The sequence below is a fragment of the Anopheles arabiensis genome, chromosome 2 (assembly GCF_016920715.1).
Source record: "Anopheles arabiensis isolate DONGOLA chromosome 2, AaraD3, whole genome shotgun sequence".
Taxonomy (NCBI): Eukaryota; Metazoa; Arthropoda; class Insecta; order Diptera; family Culicidae; genus Anopheles; species Anopheles arabiensis.
The window spans coordinates 1,257,884-1,282,046 of NC_053517.1; the positions used below are offsets into that span (position 1 = coordinate 1,257,884).

A 24,163-nucleotide genomic window follows, 5' to 3' on the forward strand; every position below is an offset into this window, starting at 1 on the left:
AGCTAACGTTAGCGTTCATCCTAAATATAACACTTATTTTTTTTTTAATTTCTTTTACAGAGGTAACTATCATTCCAACGTACGACACCGATGTGCTTGGCTACTGGGTTTCGGAGAACGAGGAACTGCTCGCCAAGTATCACATCGATCTGTCTCCAAGCGCGGCACGGTGTACAATCAATCTGCAGGATCACGAGACGTCCTGTTCAGCCTATCGGCTCGAGTTCTAGGCACCGGGGCGGATCATAGCATTCACCAGCCAGACCATGGACGATGTGGATGTGGACACCCAGCAATAGCAGTAGGAGATCTCATCAGTACCAAGTTATGCGCTGGCTTTCCCTTCCGTACCATCTTTTAGGCGGAGGAGATGAAGAAAGCTGGCCAACGTGAGTAGACACACTTTAGTTCGGTTCTTTGTACCGCAAAGACCTGCCGATTGATCGATTGCACTCGTTCAATTGTTAGTTGTACGTATCTAGTCCTAGCGAGCGCATCCTGGTAATGCAGCTATGTTAAGTTACAATTAGACATTTTCCTCCAACGGAAAGGTATAGAACGAAAAGGAATGGAAACAAGACTCAGCGTCAGCTAAAGAAAGAGGTTTTTAGATAGAACACGACCGAGCGAACCCAAGCGGTGGAAAGGAATAGCAGGGAAACAAGATAATTTAAACGAAGAGCTTACTTTGTAGAGCATACCCTTTATCCCGCACACGCAGTGACGCATTGGTTCTTGAGCTTCCGGCTAGAAGACGCCTAGTTTAGGGATGATACAAATAGAACGCAAGAAGTGTCCGTAATGAGACAAACGATAGTCTACCTGAATTTTTTGAATCTCCCTTTTGAATCCTACAGACACTGCTTCTTTCTCTCTCATCCAACGTTCCGACGGCGAGAGGCAAATATTTTTTCTTCCGCCATAGCTTAGGCCGCTGCACCAATCGCCGTGCACCGGTACAACATTGCAAGGGGTTTTGCACCCTGTAGTTAGTTGTGATAAAGTTTACTTGTTGATTGAGCAAAATTACTCCACATGCTAAGTTGCAATGTCATATACCAGAGAACAGAACGGCTTCCGACCGTGGAGGTTACACCTTCGTTGCACAGTCGTACCCGTTGGCAACTCGTCTGAATACGTGCACAGCCGGGCACACACAGCAAAGGGTGGCAGCATTGGGGAGATACAAACGCACAACATCCGTCTAAAGTCTACACCCATACCGATGATAATCGTATATCGCAACCAAATCGATCGTCGTTCGCTAGATCTGCATCAGACAAATGCAACTGTTAACGTACGTACAACATGCAGCACCGTCAAGCAATCGTTACATTGCACCAATTACTAATTCCAAGAAGAGGTATGGGCGAGTTCGTGCCATACCGGACGATACATAACGGGTCGGTTCATCAGGGAGCATAAACAGGAGCGAGGATGAGTTTTTGGCATGGCCATTCCTGGGATTGCTGTTCTTTTTTAGGATTGCAAGGTAGTCAAACAAGCAAAGCATATACGCAATGCCATTTTGGAAGGAGTTCGAAACATACGGGAGTTGGTTGAGAAGGGATTTTTTGCTTTTCGGAGACTGTGGTTACAATACAAAACTTTTATACACCAGCTTACAAAATCATCATCACCTCCAGTGCAACACAGACGGCTTGCCGTCTTGATCGCCTAAAGTACCCAGCAATGGAATCCACCCAGTAACAGAGGATAGGTAAACCGTGTTTAGGTAGGTAGATAACGTATCTTACGCATCTTATGAGAATCGAAGCGAAGACGATCGCTCACTGTAAGACGTCCACTACAGACTGGAGAAACACTTCACACGTCTCCCTTTCAGCGAACACAAAAACCACATTGACACACGTCAGCCACAATGCGTAGAGAAAGCCCAAGTGTGCCCAAGCGGCGTTTGCCATATTTCGGGGGAGTTGCCAACGCTGCGAACTGCAGCGGAAAGGTGTAAAAACAACCTAAGGACGAAAAATATCCCCAAAAATATCAAAGTTGCGCGCACCACGTATAACCGATGAGCTTTGATGCGGACAGGAGAGTCTATTTACTTAAATCACTAATGTTGTTGATCGTACACGTCAAACTTTCGTGGCACAAAGATAAACTAAACATTCCTTATGCTATAGCGACTCAGTGTGCGCGGTGTGATCCTTCAAGCACGCGTGCGTTTGTTTGTATGGGTCTGTGGGCCAGTGGATGATCCAGAGAGAGGCATGATAGTTATATTTTTCTATATCACCTCTCTCTCTCTCCCTCTCTAACACACAAAAACGTGCGTTATATGAAAAGCACGAGCAGCACTGGCCCACATGGAATGGACAACAGACCGAATGGATGAATTACTACTTAAAGGCAACACACACTTTTCCATAATGCAATTTCGTCATCTAAATAAATGAACATCATTTATCACCACAGCTGAACTATATGAGCGATTGATTATAGCAAACAAGAGGATAAACAAAACTCTATTTATCTAAATATAGTCTGAACAAAAGACGATTTAAGAGAGAAAGAGAGAGAGAAAGAGAGAGAGAGAGAAAGAGAGAGAGAGATAAAAAACAACAAACCAAGATGTACCATGTTACTACATTTAATCTTCCTTAGAGCAAAGTGAATATTACCAAATCAAGCAGAAAAAGGGGCGCCAAATATGCCACAAGAATGTTGTTGTTGAATGAATGCCTATAGTACATTTCAGGGCGGTGGGTGGGTGGGTGTGAGAGTTGAATAGATCGTAAATCAAATTTTCCTATACTTCATCGAGATGCACGCTCACAAAGCGCGATACTACATCCCCAGATTGTTCATGGAACGTGTTATCCCTCTGAAAGAAACTTTCAGCTATAGTTAAAAACAAAGGCAAACACAAACCAATAGGAAACACAGGCAGGCCACGCATTTAATGCATCAAAGAAGATCGGAGCCTACACATACAGGAGAAAAATGGGGGGAAAAACGTATTTAACACACTTCACACACGAGTTGATAATGATGATAATGATAGCGATATAAGCCCATGAGACAGTTCAAATGAAGCAACTTGCGAACAACAAAACATTTAAACAACACAGCGTGCAGCAGCGGCACGAAACCGGAAGGCTACGTGCGGGGCGAAAGGGAACGAAAGAAACCGAAACACAAGACGAATGTTCAACTAATAAATGTATTATTTGTTAGCACGAGAGAAATGCGCTCCAGCAGCAGCATTAGCCGATCGATTTGTGTTACAAGCGGCGGTGTTAATTAATGAATAAAATACACTATATAACGATGTTTAGTTTCGATGGCTGTTTAGCAAAAAAAAAAACAAAGCAAAACAACACACACACACACACACACACACACACACACACACACACACACACATATACAACACACACGTAACATTGACGTGCATCTACAAATGCGTACTCGTATATTTAAAAACAACTCATCCCACACTCATCAAAACTGCAGAAATCAGAACAAATGAACGATATTTTACAAGTGCGAAAAGGGGGAGAGTAATGCTTTAAAGCCAAAACAAGAATGTGGGGGAGAGATAAAACGTAACCGAACCGTGGTCGTCATCGTGACAGACTCAGACAGAACAGCGTCCCGTTGAAGGAAGGAGACGGAAGGGGAGCAAAGATAGGAGCAAAATTTGTCGATTTTTATATGCCAATTTTAAGCTTTTATATTAGCCACCAAACAGACAGAGAATTAAACAAAACAAAACAAAAAAAGATACATTTTCACCCCGCGTAGTAGAGACGGCCGTAGAAAACGTCGGCCCTAGTAACCTCTCTCAGTGAAGAAATGCTTGTGATTTCTGACTCCGGCCACAAACCGGGCACGCCGCTGAATGTGACGAAAATTTACTATTTGCCAATAGCATTGCACGGATATTAGGATAGGGTCTGTAGAATCAACGTCTGCTTATTGGTAGCGAGGGAAAGGAGACGCGGGAGAAGTAGAAAGAGCAAAAACGGCTGCCGCCTCCTATCGGTGGCCAAACCACCGCCAATGCTGATCTGATACCTGTGGCCAATCAAAATGCAAAGTGCTTTGCCGCTTAGTGGATATCATTGTTTTGCTGCGTGCGTGTGACGCGTGTACGCTCATCTGCCGACGTTGTGTTACGATCACCTTTTACGATAGCGGTAGCGAATGTTTTCCTGATTTGCCTTAGCTTGTGAGCCGACGAGCCATCTGACCGACCATTTGGAGGGTTCTTATTACTGTTAGTATTAGTGAGCATTTGTCTGTTAATGAATTGGTTCCCATTTTTGCTTTGGTTTACGCTTACGCGGGGTAAGTTTGGTATTGCGACGTGAGTATGAGTGTGAGTGTTCTTGTATGTTTTGGGTGCTATGTACCGGAAATGCCTTCTAGGATGGATAGGAAGTCAACGCGACGCAATGCGTGCGACAGAGAAGCAGGGAGTGAGGGAGAGGAGTATCATATGTATGGATCCCCCCGAGGACGAACCATGGAAGGGCTGTGCGACTGTGTGGGGTGTGACAAGTGTAGAAGACGCAAGGCAAACATAATGACGATTGAGCAGTACGACGACGAATTCGTGGAACGAACAGGTGATACTGTTACAAAACTAGAATATACTGAGGGCCTAGGATAATGTTCAGCTTTCTTTTATAGCCACCAATCCCCGTACTGCAGCAAGATAGACTATGCCAATGTACTATCCATACTTTGGTTTTACCTCTAAGGTTTACCATGCGTTAGATGCTAGACTGTTAAGTTATGGTATCTAGATTTCGGTATTGATTTGTAGACATTAAGATTGCCCAGCGAGAACGGCTTTTGTATTATATGTTTGCTTGCATCTCTAACTTATATATCATATCCTACTTTCGAAAAGACAAGAAGCATGTATGGCTGTATGCAGTATTTGCATACAAAAAACGGGCAAAAAGAAGCTTTTGACATTTGATGACTAAAAACCAGTCGGACGGAATTGGACTGAAAGTATTCACAAGACACGCAACGTTTGGAATGAGGCAGGACAGGAATGTGGAATTGACACAAACACACACAGAAGTTGAACGATAATGGAAATTATATGAATCTACATTCTACACAATAAACAGACACATGCACACATTCTGATACTATAATAATAAAAAAAAGAGTTATCATTAATGCTGAGATCACATTGGTTGAGATCTCTAGTAGCAAGAGGAAAACCCTATACTTTTAGCTTCATCTAGTCAGTTAATTGAATGTTTCATCAGTTTTTGAAAGTAAACAAAAAAGAAATAATAAAGACAAGAGGCAAACAACAAAACAAATACTATGTACTCATACATACATACACATAAAGCAGCCGTACTACAGGCTGGACCCAACTAACCCGATGGGAGAAAGGAAATACTTAAGACCACTACAGATGAGCGACAAAAAGATGGGCGTATCATATTTCGACTGCAAAGAAGCTACGACCCTTTTCGGCGTGATGTTTTTTTAAAATGAAAATTCAATATGAAGGTGGGTCGTTTGGGAGGATTACAACGTACATTAACAATGAAAGACAGCTTGAGGAACGTCGGACATGGACGGGATCGAAAAACGCGACCCAGACGAAATGTTTTCTGCTGCTTACCAATACATCAATTGTACGAATAATATGCACCACTGTCATCTCAATGCGCAAAATAGGCACGCAGAAGAGCAGATTGCGGAAACAATTTATTGCATACGCGTCTGATGAAAAATACGTCCGTTCTTTACGCCAGAGAGAAAGAGAGAGGGGGGATAGGAACATAACAGAGCATGAGAACGAGCAAAAGCTGAAGAATTTCCACATTACCAAACCAATTTAACGATACAAAAACAGAAAACAAAACAAAGAGACAAACAAAACTATTAACCTATTATTATGATGTATGGTGAAATCAATAAAAATGAATAAAATTCAATAAAAACTATAAAATCTACGACTACACCGTGATATTATCATTTCTCTGCAAAGAAAACACTCCGGGCACACGTGTTGGTTTTCGTGAAATTGTCTATCCAGCATTCATTTACCCATGTGCTCATGCAGCTTGCGTTATAAGTCAGTGTCCGTATATTGATCCGCTGGTCATGCAGCGGATTACGTAGGAGTTAAATGATTTAAATGATAATTACTAGTCCATTCCACGATCATTGTAGCATCTCCCACACACCCTCGCTCTCTCTCGCTCTCGTTGCCTCTGTGCGCACAGCACATTCCGACGCATGTTTTGCACACAGTGATCATGATCGTGTCTTTTCTTTCACTATCGATCGATCGTCGTCACTGGACCGTGAACGAGTACCATCTATCAGAGGGAAATAACGCGCACGATAATGGAGGCAATGCAGGCGCCGGACTTACGCCCGCAGCGCGGTGAACTGGTGAAACACATCCAGTATGTGCGGGTCGAGATCGGACGTAAATAGCAAGCTTTCCAATGTGCTGCTGTATTTCTGCACTTGCTCGTGGTGCTAAACGTAAAAAAAAAACAAACAATACCACGCATACAGCGGAGAGGAAAAAGTCATTAGGACAATGTGAACAACACCACCGAGCGAGCACAGTGTATCGCATTATCGTTAAGTTTTGTTACTCTGCAGTTAGCACTTACCATCATAAACACCTGCTGTAACCGGCCAATGGTCCAGCGGTACCAGTCGGTGTCATAGTCCCGCCCGTCCGTGTCACACTTGACCAGGTGCTCGGACAGGATCATAATGAAGCGTTGAAAGATGATCAGAAACAGGCGCTTCTGGTCGACGTACGCTGCCTCCAGCTTTTCCTCCATCCGCTCCACCTGCTCTTCGGTCGGTTTTTCGCCCGATCCTTCCGTGTTTTTGCGACGCTTCTGAGCGTTGGGTGAAGCGGCTTCGTCTTCCGATTCGCTGGAAGACGACTCTACTGTGCGGGCCAGCTTTTCTTTCGCTTCGTTCATTTCCCGACCTGTACACGGAGAGGACGGAGAAATGTGAGAAATTGTGTCTTTCAACAAACATATCCGTATATACTTACTCAGCTTGGTGACGTGCTGATTCATCTTCTTGATCGTCAGATGCAGAATTTCCCACAAGTACATTTTGGTAAACTCTCCCACCATTTCCTTCGAGAACACCCACGTCGCGACGGCCGAACATTCGACAATCTGCACCTTGAGAAGCTTATCAACGATAACGACCATCATCTGCTGATGATCTACCCACAGCTCGAACATGTTGTGTAGAATGCAGATCTGTGCTTCTTCCGTTTCCGCCAGTGCCTAGAGAGGGAGAGACAGAGAAAGTACATTAGAAAACCATCATTCCTTTCAAAACGATAGGGCCAACATTACCTTAAATACGGCATGAAATTTAGAAATGGCAGCGAAGCTGTGCGAGAAGCTCTTGGAGCCCAGGTTCAGCAAGGTTTGAACAAATACATCTATTTTCAGTGGGTTGAAGGGCGCCTCGGCCATGTCGGTGTCGGACGCATCCCTTGAATTCGGCAAATCGTTCAGCTCGTTCAGCACATCCTCGGCGTTGCACTTTTGGCGAATTGCAACCACCAGCTTGTGTGCCGTTGCAGTCCCCGGGAGAGATGCTGAAAGGCAGAGGAAAATAATGGAAAACATGAGTGGATGTAAACAATGTACGAGGACCTTTCGATACATTTTACAATTCTATTACAGTCGGCAGTGCAGTACCTCAACACTTGCAAATAACTCTCCACTAATCGAAGCAGATGGTAAAAAATTACCCGAACAATGTACGAAAGCTCCACCCAGCTGCGAGAGAAACGACAGACCCAAACGCAGGCAAAACATCATGCACACATTCCGAACGTTGGTTAAACATCACTTTTACTACACAATCCGATGCGAAATTCCAGCACGATGCGCCAAAGCCCAGCCCAAAACATAATCGCTAGCCTAGCGCTTGACTTTTCTAAGTGCGATCCACGCCACCTTCCCCCCTCATGGGACCAAAAGGGGGGAAGAGTGGACGGGTTTCGTCGATGCACGCGAGCAATGCTTTTCTTTTCATTGCATCTGTTTCGCCCCAGGATCGCTTCCATCGCGCGGGGCATGATCTGTCCATCATGCCGGCGCACGTCTGCCTCTGATCAGCTGAGTGGAACTGCACACCCGTTGCGTTTGCATTGCCCGCGGAGAGCCGACAATGCATCGCCGGTGCATCTGCAGCCAATAACTGTCGATTAAAGAGTTTCGCCACTTTCTTTCAAACGAAGCAAGACTCAAGCTAACCAGCAGCAGCAGTTCGACAAACCATCACCCCTCTAGGCAGCTGATGCGGACGGCCTTGGTGAAAATTATCGACAACCCGCAAGTCGCTGGCCAGGGCAGAAACATTGCTCGTAGCGCAGAGGTACACATATCTCGGTAGAAAAGGATGGATTGCGATGCTAACAGCATGGCACTAACGATCAACAAAAAGAAGAGTCCGACAACTACAGATCGTGCAACTGATCGGCACGAGGTGAGTTTTCACTCGCACTTGCATGCACTAACACGAAAAATTGTTTTTGAGAAATTAATCTAATTAATGGTATCATGGCAGATTAGGGCGGACTTTACGAAACGGGGAATGTGAGAAGATCGCCGCCGCATCTCGCATGACCATTGCACGTTAACGAACGTCCTTCAGGGTTGTTGAGCTCGATATACACTTTTTATTAAATAATTCCACATTTACGATCGGATAACGATAACATACAAAGCTCTCCGTTTATCAGGGAAATAATAGACCAAACATCAGTTCAAAAGTATCCATACTCCGGATGGTAAATTCGTTCTGCTTCGAAACAGGAAATTCGAGCGTTACCTTTAATGGGAAGTAATTATCACATATTGACATAATGCACTTAAAAGCGGGAGCAAAACCGCGACGCAACAGCAGAACCTTCCTTTCTCCTTATGCAACATTATATGCACCATTGGTTTTATTCCTGACACACAAAAAGCCACATCAAATCCGGCCCTTCTAAAGTTTGCTAAACCACAACAGCGTAATTAGAGTTTACGACATGCTAAAAAGAGTGTTCCGGGAAGGAAGGCGATCGAAAGAAAGCAAGGAAGACAATATGCTGCACAGCTTTGCGGTTAGACATGTACAACGGGTTCTGCTAAAGAATGAAAATAGCTCAAATTTGCCTTAAAAAAACCTAATGCAATAGAGCTACTTGTTCGAGATGGTACAAAGAAGTTTGCTGGTTAGTAGCGAAACTGTTTCCATATGCTCACGTCGGCCGAAATCTTACATCTAAGCTAACACCTCTGCACGAACGACACTAACATGTCTGCAGTGACGAACTAAGTCATATTTTTAGAGGCTTTATGAGCGTCATGCACATCACCCGCGATCGCATTGTTTTGGCGCAATCTTTGACTTCAGATCGGGTGGTCGCTCTGAACTCGGCAACCCCACCCGCCCGACCAATCGACCCAGAAAACCATTGTGCTTCTTTTTAAGTGGCAAATTTGTATTCAAATGTTTCCGTTTCTTAATCCATTTGAATCTACCGCCACCGAACAGACTGACATTGTTTTTGCCTTGATCTGTCACTAGAATCGTGACCGGGCGCGGGTGTGTGCTTTGGGCAAATTGGATGGAAAAAACAATTGAACTTTTCCACGAGATCCGCGTTTCCGGGAAGTGGGAATCGGCCCAAAATGCCGAAATCAAAGCCAACAATCAGTCCCTGACAATAATGTCGGTGTGTACATTCGAAAAGTTCGCCGCTCGCCTCTCGGTTCCCAAAGCCGCAGTTGCCTGCACTGCCCGAGGCCTTCTGCGCCAAGTGCATTGGGGCGTACATTTGAACGAGTTCTTCAGCCGAATCGATATGCACACGAACGTGAATATCTAGTATCAAGGAATTACTTTCACTCAAGAAGTGATCCACCCTGAAAAGCGCTTTCCTTCCACGTCGATCGTACTATTGCACCATATTGACCGCTGATGGAAAACCCCTTTTTATGTTTCAATTACGACAAAATGGAGCCCTCATACGTAACCCAAGACCCAACATTCGTCAACAACAAAAAAGCAATCTATTCCAACATAATTAAATTGTCTCTCTTTCTGCTAGACTCATCGCGCGGGACCAACTTATGCAACTCTGCCCAATACCGAAAGAAGATGCTTCTTCGCACGTGTCTAGCGTCGTTCGCACACCGCCGAGAGTGCTTCTTTTGTATGCAGCTATGTGCTTAAATTTCCATTTTCAACATATTGCAAACGGCCCCAAACGATTGCTCGTTCTCTTTTGTCTAACACAAACCGTCAAACAAAAACTGGAATTTATGCAAAATGAGCAACACAAAAAAGAGTTTACAACCACTTACACTCAACCCACCCAGGGTAAGATGAGCTCTTCGTGCATTAAAGTTTGTCACAGCAAGCACTAACCCCTGAAAGGTGGTGCCGCGTTGGGGCACTTACGATAAAAGTACGACGGAAGTGTGCTGCGTTCGTCGTCAGAGCCGGCAAGGCAACAAACACTCTCCCTCTCTCTCCCTCTTGCGACATTTCCAGTCCATTAAGCCCCGTCGAAAGATCGCACACGACCCACACATTACATTTTCGGCAACATTAATTGTTGCCCACAAAAACGATCGTATCTTGGGATGCAAATACGATGCTGCGGCTAAGCATTACAGAAGCTGCGGGCAGAAAAGAGATGCAACACGGTCGATTTGGACTGTTTGGAAGAGGTGTCGAAGACGAGTGACGTGCCGGCCCTTAATGGAGGGGTGAGAAAAGCCCTCAACGCCTCCCGTCGGCGTCGGCACACGACGGAAAATGGAAATTAACGAACGAAACTGCGCCCGAGCGTTGAGTTTTCGCGCAAGAGAGGGGAGAGCAACCGCGGTGGCTGGGAAATGCAAACGCTGCGTTACGATGCAGGCGTCGGTTTGGAAGGGAGGGAGATCCGTCCATATCGCTCGCATCGGCGTGGCGGTGGATGGCCAGTTTTAATATGATTTTGAAAATATTACCCTTTTCAGTAGGCGCAAAACGCTCGTTCGAAACGGTTCACACATTGGTGGAAACAAGCTAATAGTAGTGTTGTTCGGTTTGGTGCGATATCACCGGTCGTCGATCGATCGATTAGGGCAAGTGCAGGCATAAAACGCATCTCTCCCCAACGGGCTACGGTGAACTGATACCGACGGATAGCCAAGATGTACGGTGAATAGTGCACAGTACGGGGACTAGTTTCCCTCCAGTGACAGAACGCACACAGTGACAAACCCGAAACCATCGTGCTCAGGAGCAGTGTTACGATACTATCGATACGTTGTGTGAGGATCAAAGCTCCCCAAAACAGTGCAACAAAGAAAGCGCCCATAGACAACGAGAGGCTTTTGTTTTCCGTTTTAAAATAGAAACAATTCAACTGCTGCCACGTGTGTGTGTGTGTGTGTGTACGTGTATGTGTGGTAAATGTTCTGCACCCTCACGGCGCTCGTTCTGCAGCTGTACAAGACGAAAACTCAGCGAACGATCCATCACTGTCAGCGGCCAATCACGTTCCGCCATGGATTACATCGGACGTACAATGAACATTTGTTTAATTCTTTTCATGGTAAGACAAAACTCCCTCTAACTGATCTTGCAACATCGCATATCCCTCCGCGGTGGCGGTGCTGGTGGGGTGGAGTGTGCTGTGCTTAGGAGGCAGGTTGGCAAGGCGGCTTATGTGCATACCAAACCAGCAGATTCTGAGGTCGACAAAGAGACCGAAAAGCTTACGCGAGTTAAATGACAACGCCGTATTTTGCATACCCCACGGTGACGAAGAACTGTGGGAAACGGTTCCCTTTTTGTGTTTGAGCTAAATTCAAATCAAGGCAATGCGACAAGCATGGAATGTGATTGCTCAAAGCCGCTGCAAGGGAACTAACCCTATTACTTGATTAAACATTTTCCTGGAGATATGCAACAGGTGCCTACAAAACGGAGAGTAAAGATCAATTCACTTGATTAGAATATGTTCTTAAAAAACCAATCAAACTTGCTAATGTCACCGATTTTCCACGCCTCCAACGAAACAATGCCTTCGGGTACCCGAAATGAGGCTGACACAAATTAGCTCTCGATCTTCTCCTCACACCAGAACAGAGCCCTTGACACTAGCGACACTGTCATGGAACTGTGAAGCATTCGTTTCGTTCAGACTGCACATCTGACCCACCACCACCTGTCCGTCCGACCGCTGCAATCGTAATTTATTCATCAGCTTTAATGCTCTGTTGATGATTGCCGGCGCCCATCCGACTATCGCGTTCGTCCGCGCCAGGCAGGCAAGCTGGGTCAAACGCTTCGAAGGCCCGTCTTTCGGCTCGTGGTTTGTTTAATTACGAACGAACTGTAACCTCATTGAGCGGCGGGCATGAGAATTTTTGAGCAGCTGTAAAAGAACGAGAGTTACTACTATTGTGCCGCGATGGAAAACGACGTCAGCGGCGGGCGCACATAGGCGCAGAGAAAACGCTACCGAGAACGGGAAGCTCTCAAGGCGATCGCGATGCAGATACACAAGCCGATATCGTCGCACCGTAACGAAGAGACTGACTTGATCTTGAAAACAATCGCCAGCGCGTTCCGAAAAAAATAGTTCGTCAATAGTAAACAGTTAATAAATCACAGTCCATTTGTAGCATTAATCTTCAGCAGACCTTCCTTCAGCTTAGGATTGATCACATCAACTTATCATTTGTTCGTTTTTCCTTCCCACACAACATAGATATCCATTACCGGCAGCCATTGCCAGTACTTCAGCAACCGTGATATCATTCTGACGCCCCACCAGCTGAAGACGCACCCGGGCAAGGTTCTTTACTATCGACCGCGTGAGCAGGTTCCGTCCGACGAGAAGCCCAACGCGACCGGCGGCAATGGTAACGCGGTGCCCTGGGAAGAAGTGTTAAAAGAAACCGTTTTCCTAGCGCTGAATGATAACAAGACGAGGTAAGTCACCGAAAAAATAACCAAGCAGGACTGATCGAAGCTACAGAACAACCACGAAGCTGCACAAACACACACAAACTTTAAATTGCGAGCCAATCATTTAGTTGTTCTTTGCGAACGCGTAGTTTCTCTTGGAATTAATTATGCCAAACAAGAGAGAAGGCCCCTTTAAAGCTTCAAGGGGAAAAGAATAACAACAAACAGGGGGAAAGGGAGCTGTAATTGCTGCCGAAAGGAAAAGTGCGCCCGAAAAGAAAAGTCTAACGATACACAAACCAGTGAAGTGCGAAGTAGCAGCATCGTTCCGCGAGGCTGCACGCGCCAAACAGCATAGCAAAGCGGCAAGGCCAGCCCGAGCGCGCGTGCCACCGACTGGCGCCATGTCATGCGCGTACCTGCGGGGAGATAGTAGTGTATGTTTATGCAAATCAGAAGGCTTTCCTTCACACAGCTGACGTCAAGGCGATTGGCGCAGTTGTACTTATTAAACCGTACGGATTAAGTGAGCATGAAATTACCGATTCAATTGGTAACGCGAAAACAAAAACGATAATCTCGACTGTTGTTTCAAGGGGGGGGGGGGTGTATAGGGGATTTGGTGGGCATTACGACTTCTTCCGGCTCCTACACTACATTAGATCGTAATGACAAGCGGGAAATAATGACAATCATGCACACGTAACGACAAACAGGAAGCAAAACAAAAACCCTTCCTTTTCCTACTATTTCATTGCTTACTCTCTTTGTTTCATCTCTCTTTCCCTCATTCCCTCTTTTCCGTACCATCATCCAATTAGCCTTCAGCAACAATCTTCTGGAAGCACTGAAAATGCACCGCTCCTAGCGAACCGGCAGCAGAAGGCGATCTACAATGCACCGTACATCGGGGCAGTCGATCTGACCGTTCCCCGCTTTGGTGACATCGTCGAGTTGGCCCACGGTAGACTGGAGCAGGACGCCGCCGCCGACGATTCGTACTTTTTCGTCCAGCAGCAGGACGGTAAGCCGGAGGAGCCGCTGCGCAACGTGACCGCCCTGTGGAAGGTGGAACGGATTCGGCATCGTGATGATCAGCGCGGACATCGGTATGAGCTGAAGTTCACGGTGGCACAGCCGTCCAAACAGGCTACGACGACGGCCAGCGAATCGACCGCCACTCCGCTGGAAGGTGAACAGGAACAGGGAGGAGCAGCCGCAAGCAATCGCACCTACATCATCCGTGACGAGGACTACCCGCGTTACTTTGGACAGCTGATCAACTCCCCGAACGCCATTCCCATGCACCGGAAGAACGATCAAATGTTCGATCGCACCTTCTTCGACATGGTACAATCGCAGGCTCCCCCCCATCCGCAACCGCACCACCAGTTCGGTTCGTTCGCTCCGGCCACCCGCTTCTACCGACCGGCCGTCGTGCAGCAGGCACAGCAAACCATGACCGTCGGGCAGTATCTGCTGCAATCGCTGCTGTCCGGTGGCGAGGCGCCCAAGTATCACCACCATCATCATCACTTTGTCCCCGGCAAGATGGCGGCCAGCCCCGCATACTACGGAGGGCTAGCGGCGGCCACGAGCAATCGCATCAAGTTCCCCGATTCCTTTACCGGCTCCAGCCACTCGGTGCCCAAGTTCTACCAGCACATCCACTTCCAGCGTCCCTCGATCGCTCCCCTAGCACCGACGGCCCTTCCGGGCAGCTATCTGTTCCACCATCCGAAGGACTCGCATGCCCCGGCCCCGAGCAACATCCATCACGACTACACCAAGCTGGTCGATCTGCGCGGTGCGACGACACCGACGGGGCACGATTCCGTCGAGGCGAAGCCAACAACCACCGTCAAAGCGAATGCCGTCCAGCAGCAGAAGCCCTCCGCGCCTTCGCCGAACCTCATCCAGCAATCGTTCCAGGCTCAGAAGACGTCGCCCAAGCCCCAGCAGTTCCCTACGCAGCAGCAACAGCAGCAGTTCCACCAGCAGGTTGCAACGATTTCCACTGCAACCGGACCGCAGCAGCAGCAGCAGCAGCAAACGGGCCCGGGACAGGCTCCGAACGCCCCTACCGCACAACAGTTCCCACCGCAACAGCACCTCATCTACCGGCCACAGGTATCGCCCCAACAGCAGCAACAGCAACCCATTCTGATTCATCCCCACGCTCACCCGCAACTCGGAGGGCCTCCTGGCTTCTTCCCACCCTCGCATGTCATCCAATCGATCCCCTTCTACAATCCCCAAGGCCAGATGGTGGTCAACCACATCCCGGTCATGTCCAACCACCACATGTTCCAGATGTCCCCGCCGCAACCGATCGCCATACCGGTGCACGTACAGTTGATCCCTCCGTCCCAGAACCATCTGTACGCTGCCCAGCAGCAGCAGCAGCAGCAAGCACCGCTTCATCCGCATCAGCCGCAGGATGGTCTTCAAGCCATCCCGGTGCGTATCATGCAACCCATCCCGAATCCCGTCCACCTCTACTCGCCCGTCAATCCCTTCCTGCCGCCGCTGCAAGCCCAGCAGCAGCAATCGTTCCACCATCACCACCACAACCCGCATCACCCGATCGTCACTGTGACGCCCAAGACAACCTCCTCCTCATCCTCCTCCCCTACCACCACAAACTACCAGCACCATCAGCATCATCCTCATCCGGCTTCCCACGGCCACCATGCGGGCAACCACACCCAGGTCGCGTCCACCGCAGGCCAACCTTCCCCCACGTCCCAGAATCATCCGCATTCGCATCCGCATCCGCATCATAGCTCACACTCGTTTAATGCCATTCCCACTGTTTTCAAGTTCACCAGTTCTAATGCGATCCCACACCCACAGAAGACGACGACGCTCGGCGGAGGGCCCACGTCCTCGTCCTCCCCAACAGTGACCGCGCAGCATCATCGCTACAACACGCCGAACGTGCAGCTGAGCGGCCCCTCGATTAGCCCTACGCCCGCCCACCGCCACCGGTACTCCACCGCCAGCGGAGGAGCGACGGGTGCCGGCGGCACCAGATCGTCCCCATCATCGTCCTCCCCCTCCTCCTCATCCTCCTCCGCTAGCTCACCGTCACCGACCTCGGCCACGCGCTCCAGCTCCCGCTACACGTCCGCGGTCGGTCAGGTCAGTGGTCCGACGGTCAGCTCGACCGTGGCCAACCATCGCTACGCACCCCTGCCAACGGTCCCGGCTTCGCCCGCTGGTCTACGGGAGAAATTCACCGCTGCGGCGTTCCAACCATCCGCCAGCGAGTCCAAGCAGACAACCCGCAAGCTGGAATCGCCGACCTCCAAGGTCAACAACAACAACAACAACCAGGCCGGAGTCACCGATACCGTCGGAAGTCCGTCCAATGCCGTTTCACCCAAATATGAATCATTTGGTGTCGAGAACGCCGTCACGCCAACGCCACCCGCCGAATCCTTGCTGTCTGCCGCCACGCCCACCGCCAGCAGCTTGTCACAGATTCACCACTCCCCCACCGCTTCGCCCGCTTCCCGCACCACCCTCGCCGGAGGTCCCGGTGCCTTCAGTTACAGCAATTTTGTCGACGCCTCGGGTGCCGTCAGTGTCACCGCCAAGCTAACCTCCGAGCAGACATCTTCCTCACCGCACCACCGCACTAGCAGCAGCAGCAGCGCCAGTACGGCATCGCTTGCGTCTTCTTCTTCCGCTTCTTCTGCAGGTTCGCCTTCCCCCACAACGCCCATTTCCATCACCACGCAGGCCACCTACGTGCCGCCGCCCAAGTCCTACATCCAGCAGCTAGGTCCCACGATCGGTGTGAAGTATCCGCCCGCCTTCAAGAGCATGCCCTCGGTGACGATCCTGCCGCCACAGATTGAGACCCCGATCGCGTCCACCCTCAAGACCTACCAGTATCTGAACCACCACGACACGTACGATTTCATTCCTTCGCGCGTCGTCGAGCTGGCGCACGTCAAAAAGATGAACGGTCAGAAGCACGGTAAGCGCACCAAGACACAGAAGGGACAGAAGAAGCCCAACGGTCCAATGGCTGGTCCGGCAGGAGCGGGAATGGGTCCCAATGGCAACCACCATCATCACGTCACGGTCACGAGCAGCAAGCCGTTGCGCTTCTACCCCGGAGATGGACCGGAATATGCCACGCACCGTCCCGAAGCTCAGCTCAGCGTTCAGCTGCCTCCGCCGGAGAAGGATTACACCATGACCTATTACGGAACGCCCAAGCACAACCAGAAAGTGCAGCGACCCAAGAACTTTGTCACACCGCTGCATTCCTACCAGAGCTCCTCGACTACACCGATTCCGCCGCCGTCTGCCGTGACCGTCCCATCATCCTCGGCTCCTTCGGTAGTGTCCTCTGTGTCCTCGCCAGCCCCTGCAAGCGCTAGCACCACTTCCGCACCACCGCCACAGGTAACGGCACAGGGAGGCCGGAACGTAACCGTCTCGACGTTCCGTTCGGCCACTGCTTCCAGCACGGCCCATTACTACAAGAACCGGAACGAAAAGTCGGACGATCTTACCACCATGGGCATCACCACGATGCGGCCCCGCATGATGCTCAAAACCATCTACCGCCAGTTCCCGGGATCGTTCGTGTCGACCTCGACGTCGACGTCCACGGAAAAGCCGGTCCAGAAGTGGGTACCGAAGCGACCGAGAACCAGCAGCAAATCGACGAGCGGTGAGTTTTCCACATCCACGCTTCCCTCTTCCTCGCTGCCGGTCAGTGGCGAACAGGCGGTTGCATCGTCCGAACGCGCGATTGACGTCGTCACTAAAACTCCGGTCGTGCCTGTCGTGCGGTCCAACCTCGATCAGCAGATGCAGCGCGTCCGTGCATCGAGAGGACGCAGCCGATACACGTACCGCAGAATTCCGTCCGGCAATCCGCCACCAATCCCGACCGGTCAGCAGCAGCAGCAGCAGCACCTAACTGGCAGCAGCATGCGGACGAGCCGCATGCGAAACAGCAACTTCAGCTCCTCGACCACCACCATCAAGCCCATCCCCAGTGTAACCTCTTCCGTGTTCGACAGCAACCGTATCGATGGCCGCTCGTTCGAACAGCAGGAACGCAAGGCCGAAGAAATGGTCATGACGACGGCCACGGCCAAGAATGCGTCGAATGAAAAAATCAAACGCGACACCAGTGAAGCCACGGACGACAACAAGGAAGAGACCGATCGTACGACGGTCGCCGTAGCGGAGCAGCTCGTCGCCCAGCAGGCCGAACACAAGCAGGACGCGCTGGAGGTGACGGAGCCGGAAAAGGAGTTCGTTATGGTGAAGGCCAACATTTCGCCTCCGATTGCCACGAACCAATCGAATATGGTACTCTTCGAGGCCAGTGATGCCGGGTCGTTCGATGCAAGTAGCGGCCCTGCCGCTGTGGAAAGCTCGGGACGATCGATTGGTTCGGCTTTCGATGATCTCACGATGTCCATCATCAACCACGCGAAAGCGATCGTAAATCAGACGGAAAAGCCCGCCGACCCGGCACAGGAAGAGCTGAGCGCTACGGAGCCAACCGTCGCACCCGCCGTCGCAAGCGGTAAATCGATCGAAAGCAACGAGATCGCTCATAAGGACGAGTACGAGCCGGAAACGACGGTTGAGGTGACGACGGCCGCGGCCGGTAGCACCAGCTCCCCAGTTACGGAAAGCACCGTCAGTGAAACGATAGGCACCACCTTTGAGGATGGCGTCGAAGGTGCTACTGCCGATGATGGGGCAAGCCAAACGACAGTGGCTGTCGATGTTGCTTAAAGTCTGTAGTCATACGTTGAACACACGATGATCATGCCACGTTCATGCAGAGCGGAAAATGACCATTCCCTCAATTCCATCCACTGAACCACTCATCCATCCCCCGTACGACACGTTCATCTGAATCATCCGAATTGATCTGCATGTAGTTTTAAACGCTCTACTCCCACCGCGTGCTCACTGGGAGATGTTAAATTATTCTAACATTAATATATTATTTATCAAAACTGTGACAAGACAGAGGGCAGGGAGGGCAGAAACGAACCAACAGCATCCATACGAAAGGTGTATGGGTATAGCAGGACAAAGTGAATGCAAAAGCGAAGCCAAAACCAACAACGAACACACCCCCAAACCGAACGATCCAACCGAAACGAACGGTACCCAGCTGGCCCGCTGAACGGAGCAGGATGCGGGGACACAGCGTTCGAGTCGTAGGATACAATTTTGTTATTTTGTTTTTGTCAAAATAAAGATAATTATAGTGTAAAGTGTATAGGAGTGTGGATTTCCCTTTGTGCGGGGAGGACTTACCTGCGCCCTCCATCGAGTACTTGTAGTGCGGGACGGGTGGTTTTGGGATGAGCTTCGCATAACCTTCCGGCATCATTTCCTTGAATCGATCATGGTAAGAGAATCTAAAAGGGGGGAAATTTAGTATAATTAACACGGGTAAGTATCGCACAGGTAAGAAGTATCTCGACCTACCTCAAGCACTTGAGCAACACCTCCTGTATGAACTTCGGTCGAGGATGCTCGTTTTCCAGCAGCAGACAGCTGTCCCAATCATCCCAGGACCAGCGGAACTGGAAGTTGCTCAGATGGTACGAGAACCAGTTCACAAACCGATCGAAGCACGACGTGTTCATGGAATCGATGCGCATGAACAGAATCTCCGTGGCCTGGGCCAGCACCTGGGGCATCTTCGACGGTTGCTGCTTGCAGAGCTCGATCAGTATCGAACCGTAGCAGATCTCGAGGTAGCGCGGCGTAGGCATGTGAAACAGCTCGGCAAAGATCACCTCCACGATACAATACTCCAGCGGGATTTTGTCCTTGTACGGCAGCATCAGCAGATGGATGGCGCAGTCCTTCCGCTCCCAGCGATGCATTTCGATGATCGAGTGCAGATGCTCCTCGATCAGGAAGCGTTCGATGGAGTGCGCCCCGGGCAGGATGGGACCGGGCGGACAGTCCGTGTAGTCGAACATGCGATACACCACCCACGGCATCGGATACTCGAACGAGTCCTGGTGCGGTGGCGGATGAATCACGGGGATGTTGTGTTGCAGCGCCTCGCACAGCACCGAATCGAACGCCAGGTACGGGCGCGGGATGTGCTTCTCCGTCCAGTTGTCCTGCCGCAGCTTGCGAATCTGCGCCCACAGACAGTCGAGATACTCTTCCTGCGGGTGTGGCGCATCCACCGACCAGACGCGCAGCGCATTGTGATGCTTCTTGGTGCGCTTGTTGAGAAACACCTCGATCCGCACCAGCAAGTTCTCCAGTGCCGATTCCTTCTTCTCGTACAGCTCCCGCCCAACCCACGGCAGGGTGGAAAGCACCGCAAACACGTACCAGTCCCGGCGAACCTGCGGCACGTTGTCTTCGTTCGCCGCATCGACCATGCTGTCCAGCAGCTGCAGCAGCGAGTTCGTGGAAATCACGTGACAGTTCACCAGGTCGGCCAGAAAGCGCAACGCATACCGGGCGGCATCCCACTGGCACTGCTTTAAGCTGTCCTTAAACGTCTTCACCATGTACTCCACGAACTCGCCGCCGAAGTTGTAGTTCTTGGCGTTCATCAGCCCCACCATTGTCGAGTATATGGTACACTTTTCCGGCATTTTGATCGGGCAGTCCGAAAGGATGCGCAGAATTTTGCTCCTAAAATTCCCCAGATCGGACTCCAGCACCGACACCAACCCTTCCAGATTCGACTCCAGGGAGGAGGTACTGTTTTCACCGACACGCAGGATCAGCGTTTCCAGCCGCTCTTCCATTTCCTGGTTTTCGGACACCCTGCGCCGCTTCTTGTTGCGCTCTGTTGGGGAGAGATAAACATGATCCAAATATTATTCCTCGACTACTGCTGGCACCACCGCTCGCGATACGTTGGTTTTGTAGGTTAACCAACAAACGCCCGCTAAATCCGTACCTCCGTAAAAGTCTCCATCATCTTCGTACGCTCGTCTCCGGTTCATCGTGATTCCTTTGCAGTGCGCGCTAACGGGTGAACTTAGTGTGTACAAATGTAGAACTTTAGTTCCGAATTATTTGCGTTAAACCCAAACACTTAACGCGGTGAAATCTACAAGTTTTTGGACGCACCAAGTTTACGAAAATTGGACGCAAGAACTGGGGAATAAAAAACTCCGCAAACGCCAATTGCCGAAGCGTCAAAAATGTCAAACGGAGAGTTGCGTCTATAACCCTCGGGCCAGTACTTCGATCGATACAATGCCAAGGTTTATACACATACAACACGCACAAATTCGATAAAATAGTTGAGAAAATCATTTTACAAGAAAAGAAAATAATGAAAAGTATTAAATACAGCGGTAAACTGCAGCATATTGATAATAAAAATCAGAGAAACGTTAAGTTTCCATTTCTTCGTTAAATGTATACACCTTACTGTATGGCTGTCATCGAGCTCGTAATAAACAAACAAACCCGCCCGCAGGGATATTGTTTTCCACAAATTTTCATCGTTTTTCCATTATTTCTAACGATAGTGTAGAATCGCAATGTTTACGGTTGTTCCCTCGAGATTTTCGGGTCTAAAAATCGAAGACGACGATGATGGATTTCGAAAACCAAAGCAAAAATCTAGATCCAATGCAAACTCCAAGCCCAAGACGACGACGACGACGACCACAACGCCGCCCGTGAAAACAGCTGCAGCTCCTCCACCACAATCTCAACCGCAAGCAAAGAAACCTAAACCAGTGAGTTTATAATTGCGCATTTCCTTGAAAGGGTTTTCTTTAAATATTTCACTTCTTTCTGTTTCAGAAATCACAGAAAAACAAAAATTCCAGCGACGCAGTACAAAAGGAGCAGTGGTCCAAATGGCAGGAAAAGGATACGGAACTGGTGGAGAAATCTTACATGAACGATCTGGAACAGGCACTGCTGCTATCGAAGCTCGATTTCGAGGCCAACAAAACCAAGTACAATCAGCAGGAAAAGGAATCCAAGGCATCGAAGGACAAGAAACCCAAAACACTGTCCCTGCAAGAGTTCCAAGAGAAGGTCAGCAAGGAGTTGAATGAAAAGCAGCAGCAAAAGAAACGCCAACAAGAGGAGGCAGAATACAACCGCAACTACACCTTCTTCGAACAGATCGACCTCGAAACGAAGCAAATACTCAACAAAGAGCAGCTGAAAACGTTGCTGCAGCAAAACAATGCCAATTCGGCGAAAGCTAGGGAATCGAAAGGCAAACCAGATGACCTTCCGGCAGTCGAACAGCCTGCCAGTGAGTTGGATTTGCTTAAGGAAGAAAATGCCACCCTAAAGGAAGAGATCACGGTTCTGCGCGATCGGTACAAGAAGGTGGTGGCAATGCTCAAGAATGGAGAAATGAAAGAGAAAACCGAACTGATGATCGAGATTGAGAAGCTGCGCAAGGTGCAGGAGGACATGACCGCCGAGATGACTGCCCTGTACGGTCAGCTAGAGCAGGCCAAGTCCAGAACGAACCAGGAATCGAAAGGCAAAGAAAAGCTAGCAAGTCGCCGCTCGGTACGGTTTGATGCTGCTTCTGAAGTGCAGCCCGAAAGTGGCACCAATTAGGACCAATTCTCATTCCAGCATTAAACACTTTAGCAGTGCAGTATTGAAGCACATTTCCCAGAAGATCTCATTTCTCAACGTAATGGCTGTAGATATAAGAATCTAAATTGATAGAGTGTTTCTTTAGCATAAATTACGTTCCAATAGCTTTAGTACATTGCATGTCTTTGTTTTTCAGGGAAAGTAAATAAAACGAAACGAATGAAGAGCATATTGAACACACCGGAAGCGGATTTTATTGCAAATCACGTGACATCGTTCATAACAGCTGCTACCGATAGCGATACAAGCCGGAGAAACCTTACCTATCACAATCACAGCACAATATTATGTTGGTCCTCCACACCTGTCCTTCGGTTCGGCCTCGTACTGGGGTTGTTTACCGTCTTTGCACGAATCGTCTTTTATTATCCCGATTCAGATTTCACCGCATATGCTAACGGAACAGAAACTCTCATGCTTTCCCCATGCCTTTCTGCAAAACCATACGCCCTGGAGTGGTGAGAATGGAAACAGATTTCCCAATGCGCAAAGAATGATAACAAAAAATAGCACAAAAAAAACGAAGATAAACTCAACAAATCCGCAAGCAGTCGTTCCTATCTTTGCATGCAAAAAGAAAAACACATCCAAACACACACACACACATCCCATATACCTCCTCTGGCAGTGGGTGGAAAATGAGTGAAAATCTGTTGCTAGGCTTTAGACGAGAGGGGATTATTTCAATTCATATAGTGAACACATCCTCCCACCAACACCACCCTTTTTTGAACAGAACTGGAACAGGAACGGGAAGCGAAGGGAGCTGTTCCATAAACCCTGCTTTCCCCTTCTCTCGCTCTCTCTAGCCGCAGTTTCCCTGGCTGTGTCAGTGAGGGGGGAGTGAAGTTGTCTCAACAATTGAAAACAGATGAAACCCGTAAGCCGGTAACGGAACGGCGGAGTGGGGTGGGGTGGGGGATAGGGAAAGAGGTTTTGCTGTTCGTGTTCTTTTCCGGCCTTGTGGCAAACCCTGTAACGCTTCTGCACAGATTCAAACCGCGTGGACGAAACACGTGGTGAAGCACGGAGACAATGCATGATGTGCTTCCGTGGATATCGTGGAAATGTTTACCAAAAGGGGTTGGGTGGGAGGGAGGGTTCTGGTGATGGGAAGGATAAAAAGGATATTGGTGGTGGAGTTTTTTTTCTTTTTTTTGTTACTTCTCTTAGTGGGATGAAATATCTCGCGATGCAAAACCACACACACACACACACGTACTCCCACCTACATAGAGTGCCCCTTCCCCATTGGTGGTGGTGGTGGAGAGCTTATTTTGCGTACGCTCTTATCCCGATTCTATTCCATTAGCGATGCGTTTGTTTGATTTAATCCTTCTCGTACGTGTTTGTGTGTGTGTGTGTCGATGTGAAACGCGATGGAAAACTCTAACTGGAAAAAAAATCGTTATTTGCATTCAAGTGCGTTGAATGATGAAGAGAGTTTGCAGTGCTTTTTTGCCACTTTTTCTTGCCGCATCATCATGTGAGAAAATCGATACCTCAACCGGCAGTGTGAACGTGTGGAGTTTCAACTTTTTCTAATGATGGTAACTGATCGATCGGTTATATT

At 49.0% G+C, this 24,163-nt stretch overlaps 4 protein-coding genes across 6 annotated transcripts in view; 3 read left to right on the top strand and 1 right to left on the bottom strand.

Moving 5' to 3' along the window:
• The window catches only part of LOC120893554 (microtubule-associated protein futsch), a 46,503-nt gene extending 40,537 nt beyond the window's left edge, over positions 1-5,966 (top strand). For all 3 annotated transcript variants that reach the window (XM_040295517.1, XM_040295519.1, XM_040295518.1), the window contains one exon: positions 61-5,966. In XM_040295517.1, coding sequence (XP_040151451.1) covers positions 61-230 — 170 coding nt within the window. In that variant the 3' untranslated portion in view covers positions 231-5,966. The remainder of the gene's footprint in view (positions 1-60) is intronic.
• A 48-nt stretch (positions 5,967-6,014) lies between these two features.
• Positions 6,015-20,951, bottom strand: LOC120893557 (nuclear cap-binding protein subunit 1). Its single transcript, XM_040295521.1, has 7 exons — positions 20,906-20,951; positions 19,456-20,791; positions 19,282-19,385; positions 7,353-7,600; positions 7,037-7,280; positions 6,636-6,967; positions 6,015-6,495 (listed from the first exon to the last, which is right to left on the bottom strand). The coding sequence occupies exons 1-7, from the start codon at positions 20,949-20,951 to the stop codon at positions 6,382-6,384; spliced, it is 2,424 nt and encodes an 807-aa protein (XP_040151455.1). The 3' UTR covers positions 6,015-6,381.
• On the top strand, positions 11,046-19,238 carry LOC120893556 (mucin-5AC-like). Its single transcript, XM_040295520.1, has 3 exons — positions 11,046-11,608; positions 12,770-12,993; positions 13,791-19,238. Exons 1-3 carry the CDS (start codon positions 11,456-11,458, stop codon positions 18,745-18,747), a joined length of 5,334 nt encoding a protein of 1,777 aa, XP_040151454.1. The 5' UTR covers positions 11,046-11,455; the 3' UTR covers positions 18,748-19,238.
• Positions 20,952-21,398: 447 nt separating the features above from the next.
• Positions 21,399-22,770, top strand: LOC120897192 (G kinase-anchoring protein 1-like). Its single transcript, XM_040301866.1, has 2 exons — positions 21,399-21,698; positions 21,766-22,770. The coding sequence occupies exons 1-2, from the start codon at positions 21,498-21,500 to the stop codon at positions 22,546-22,548; spliced, it is 984 nt and encodes a 327-aa protein (XP_040157800.1). The 5' UTR covers positions 21,399-21,497; the 3' UTR covers positions 22,549-22,770.
• Positions 22,771-24,163: the final 1,393 nt, after the last annotated feature.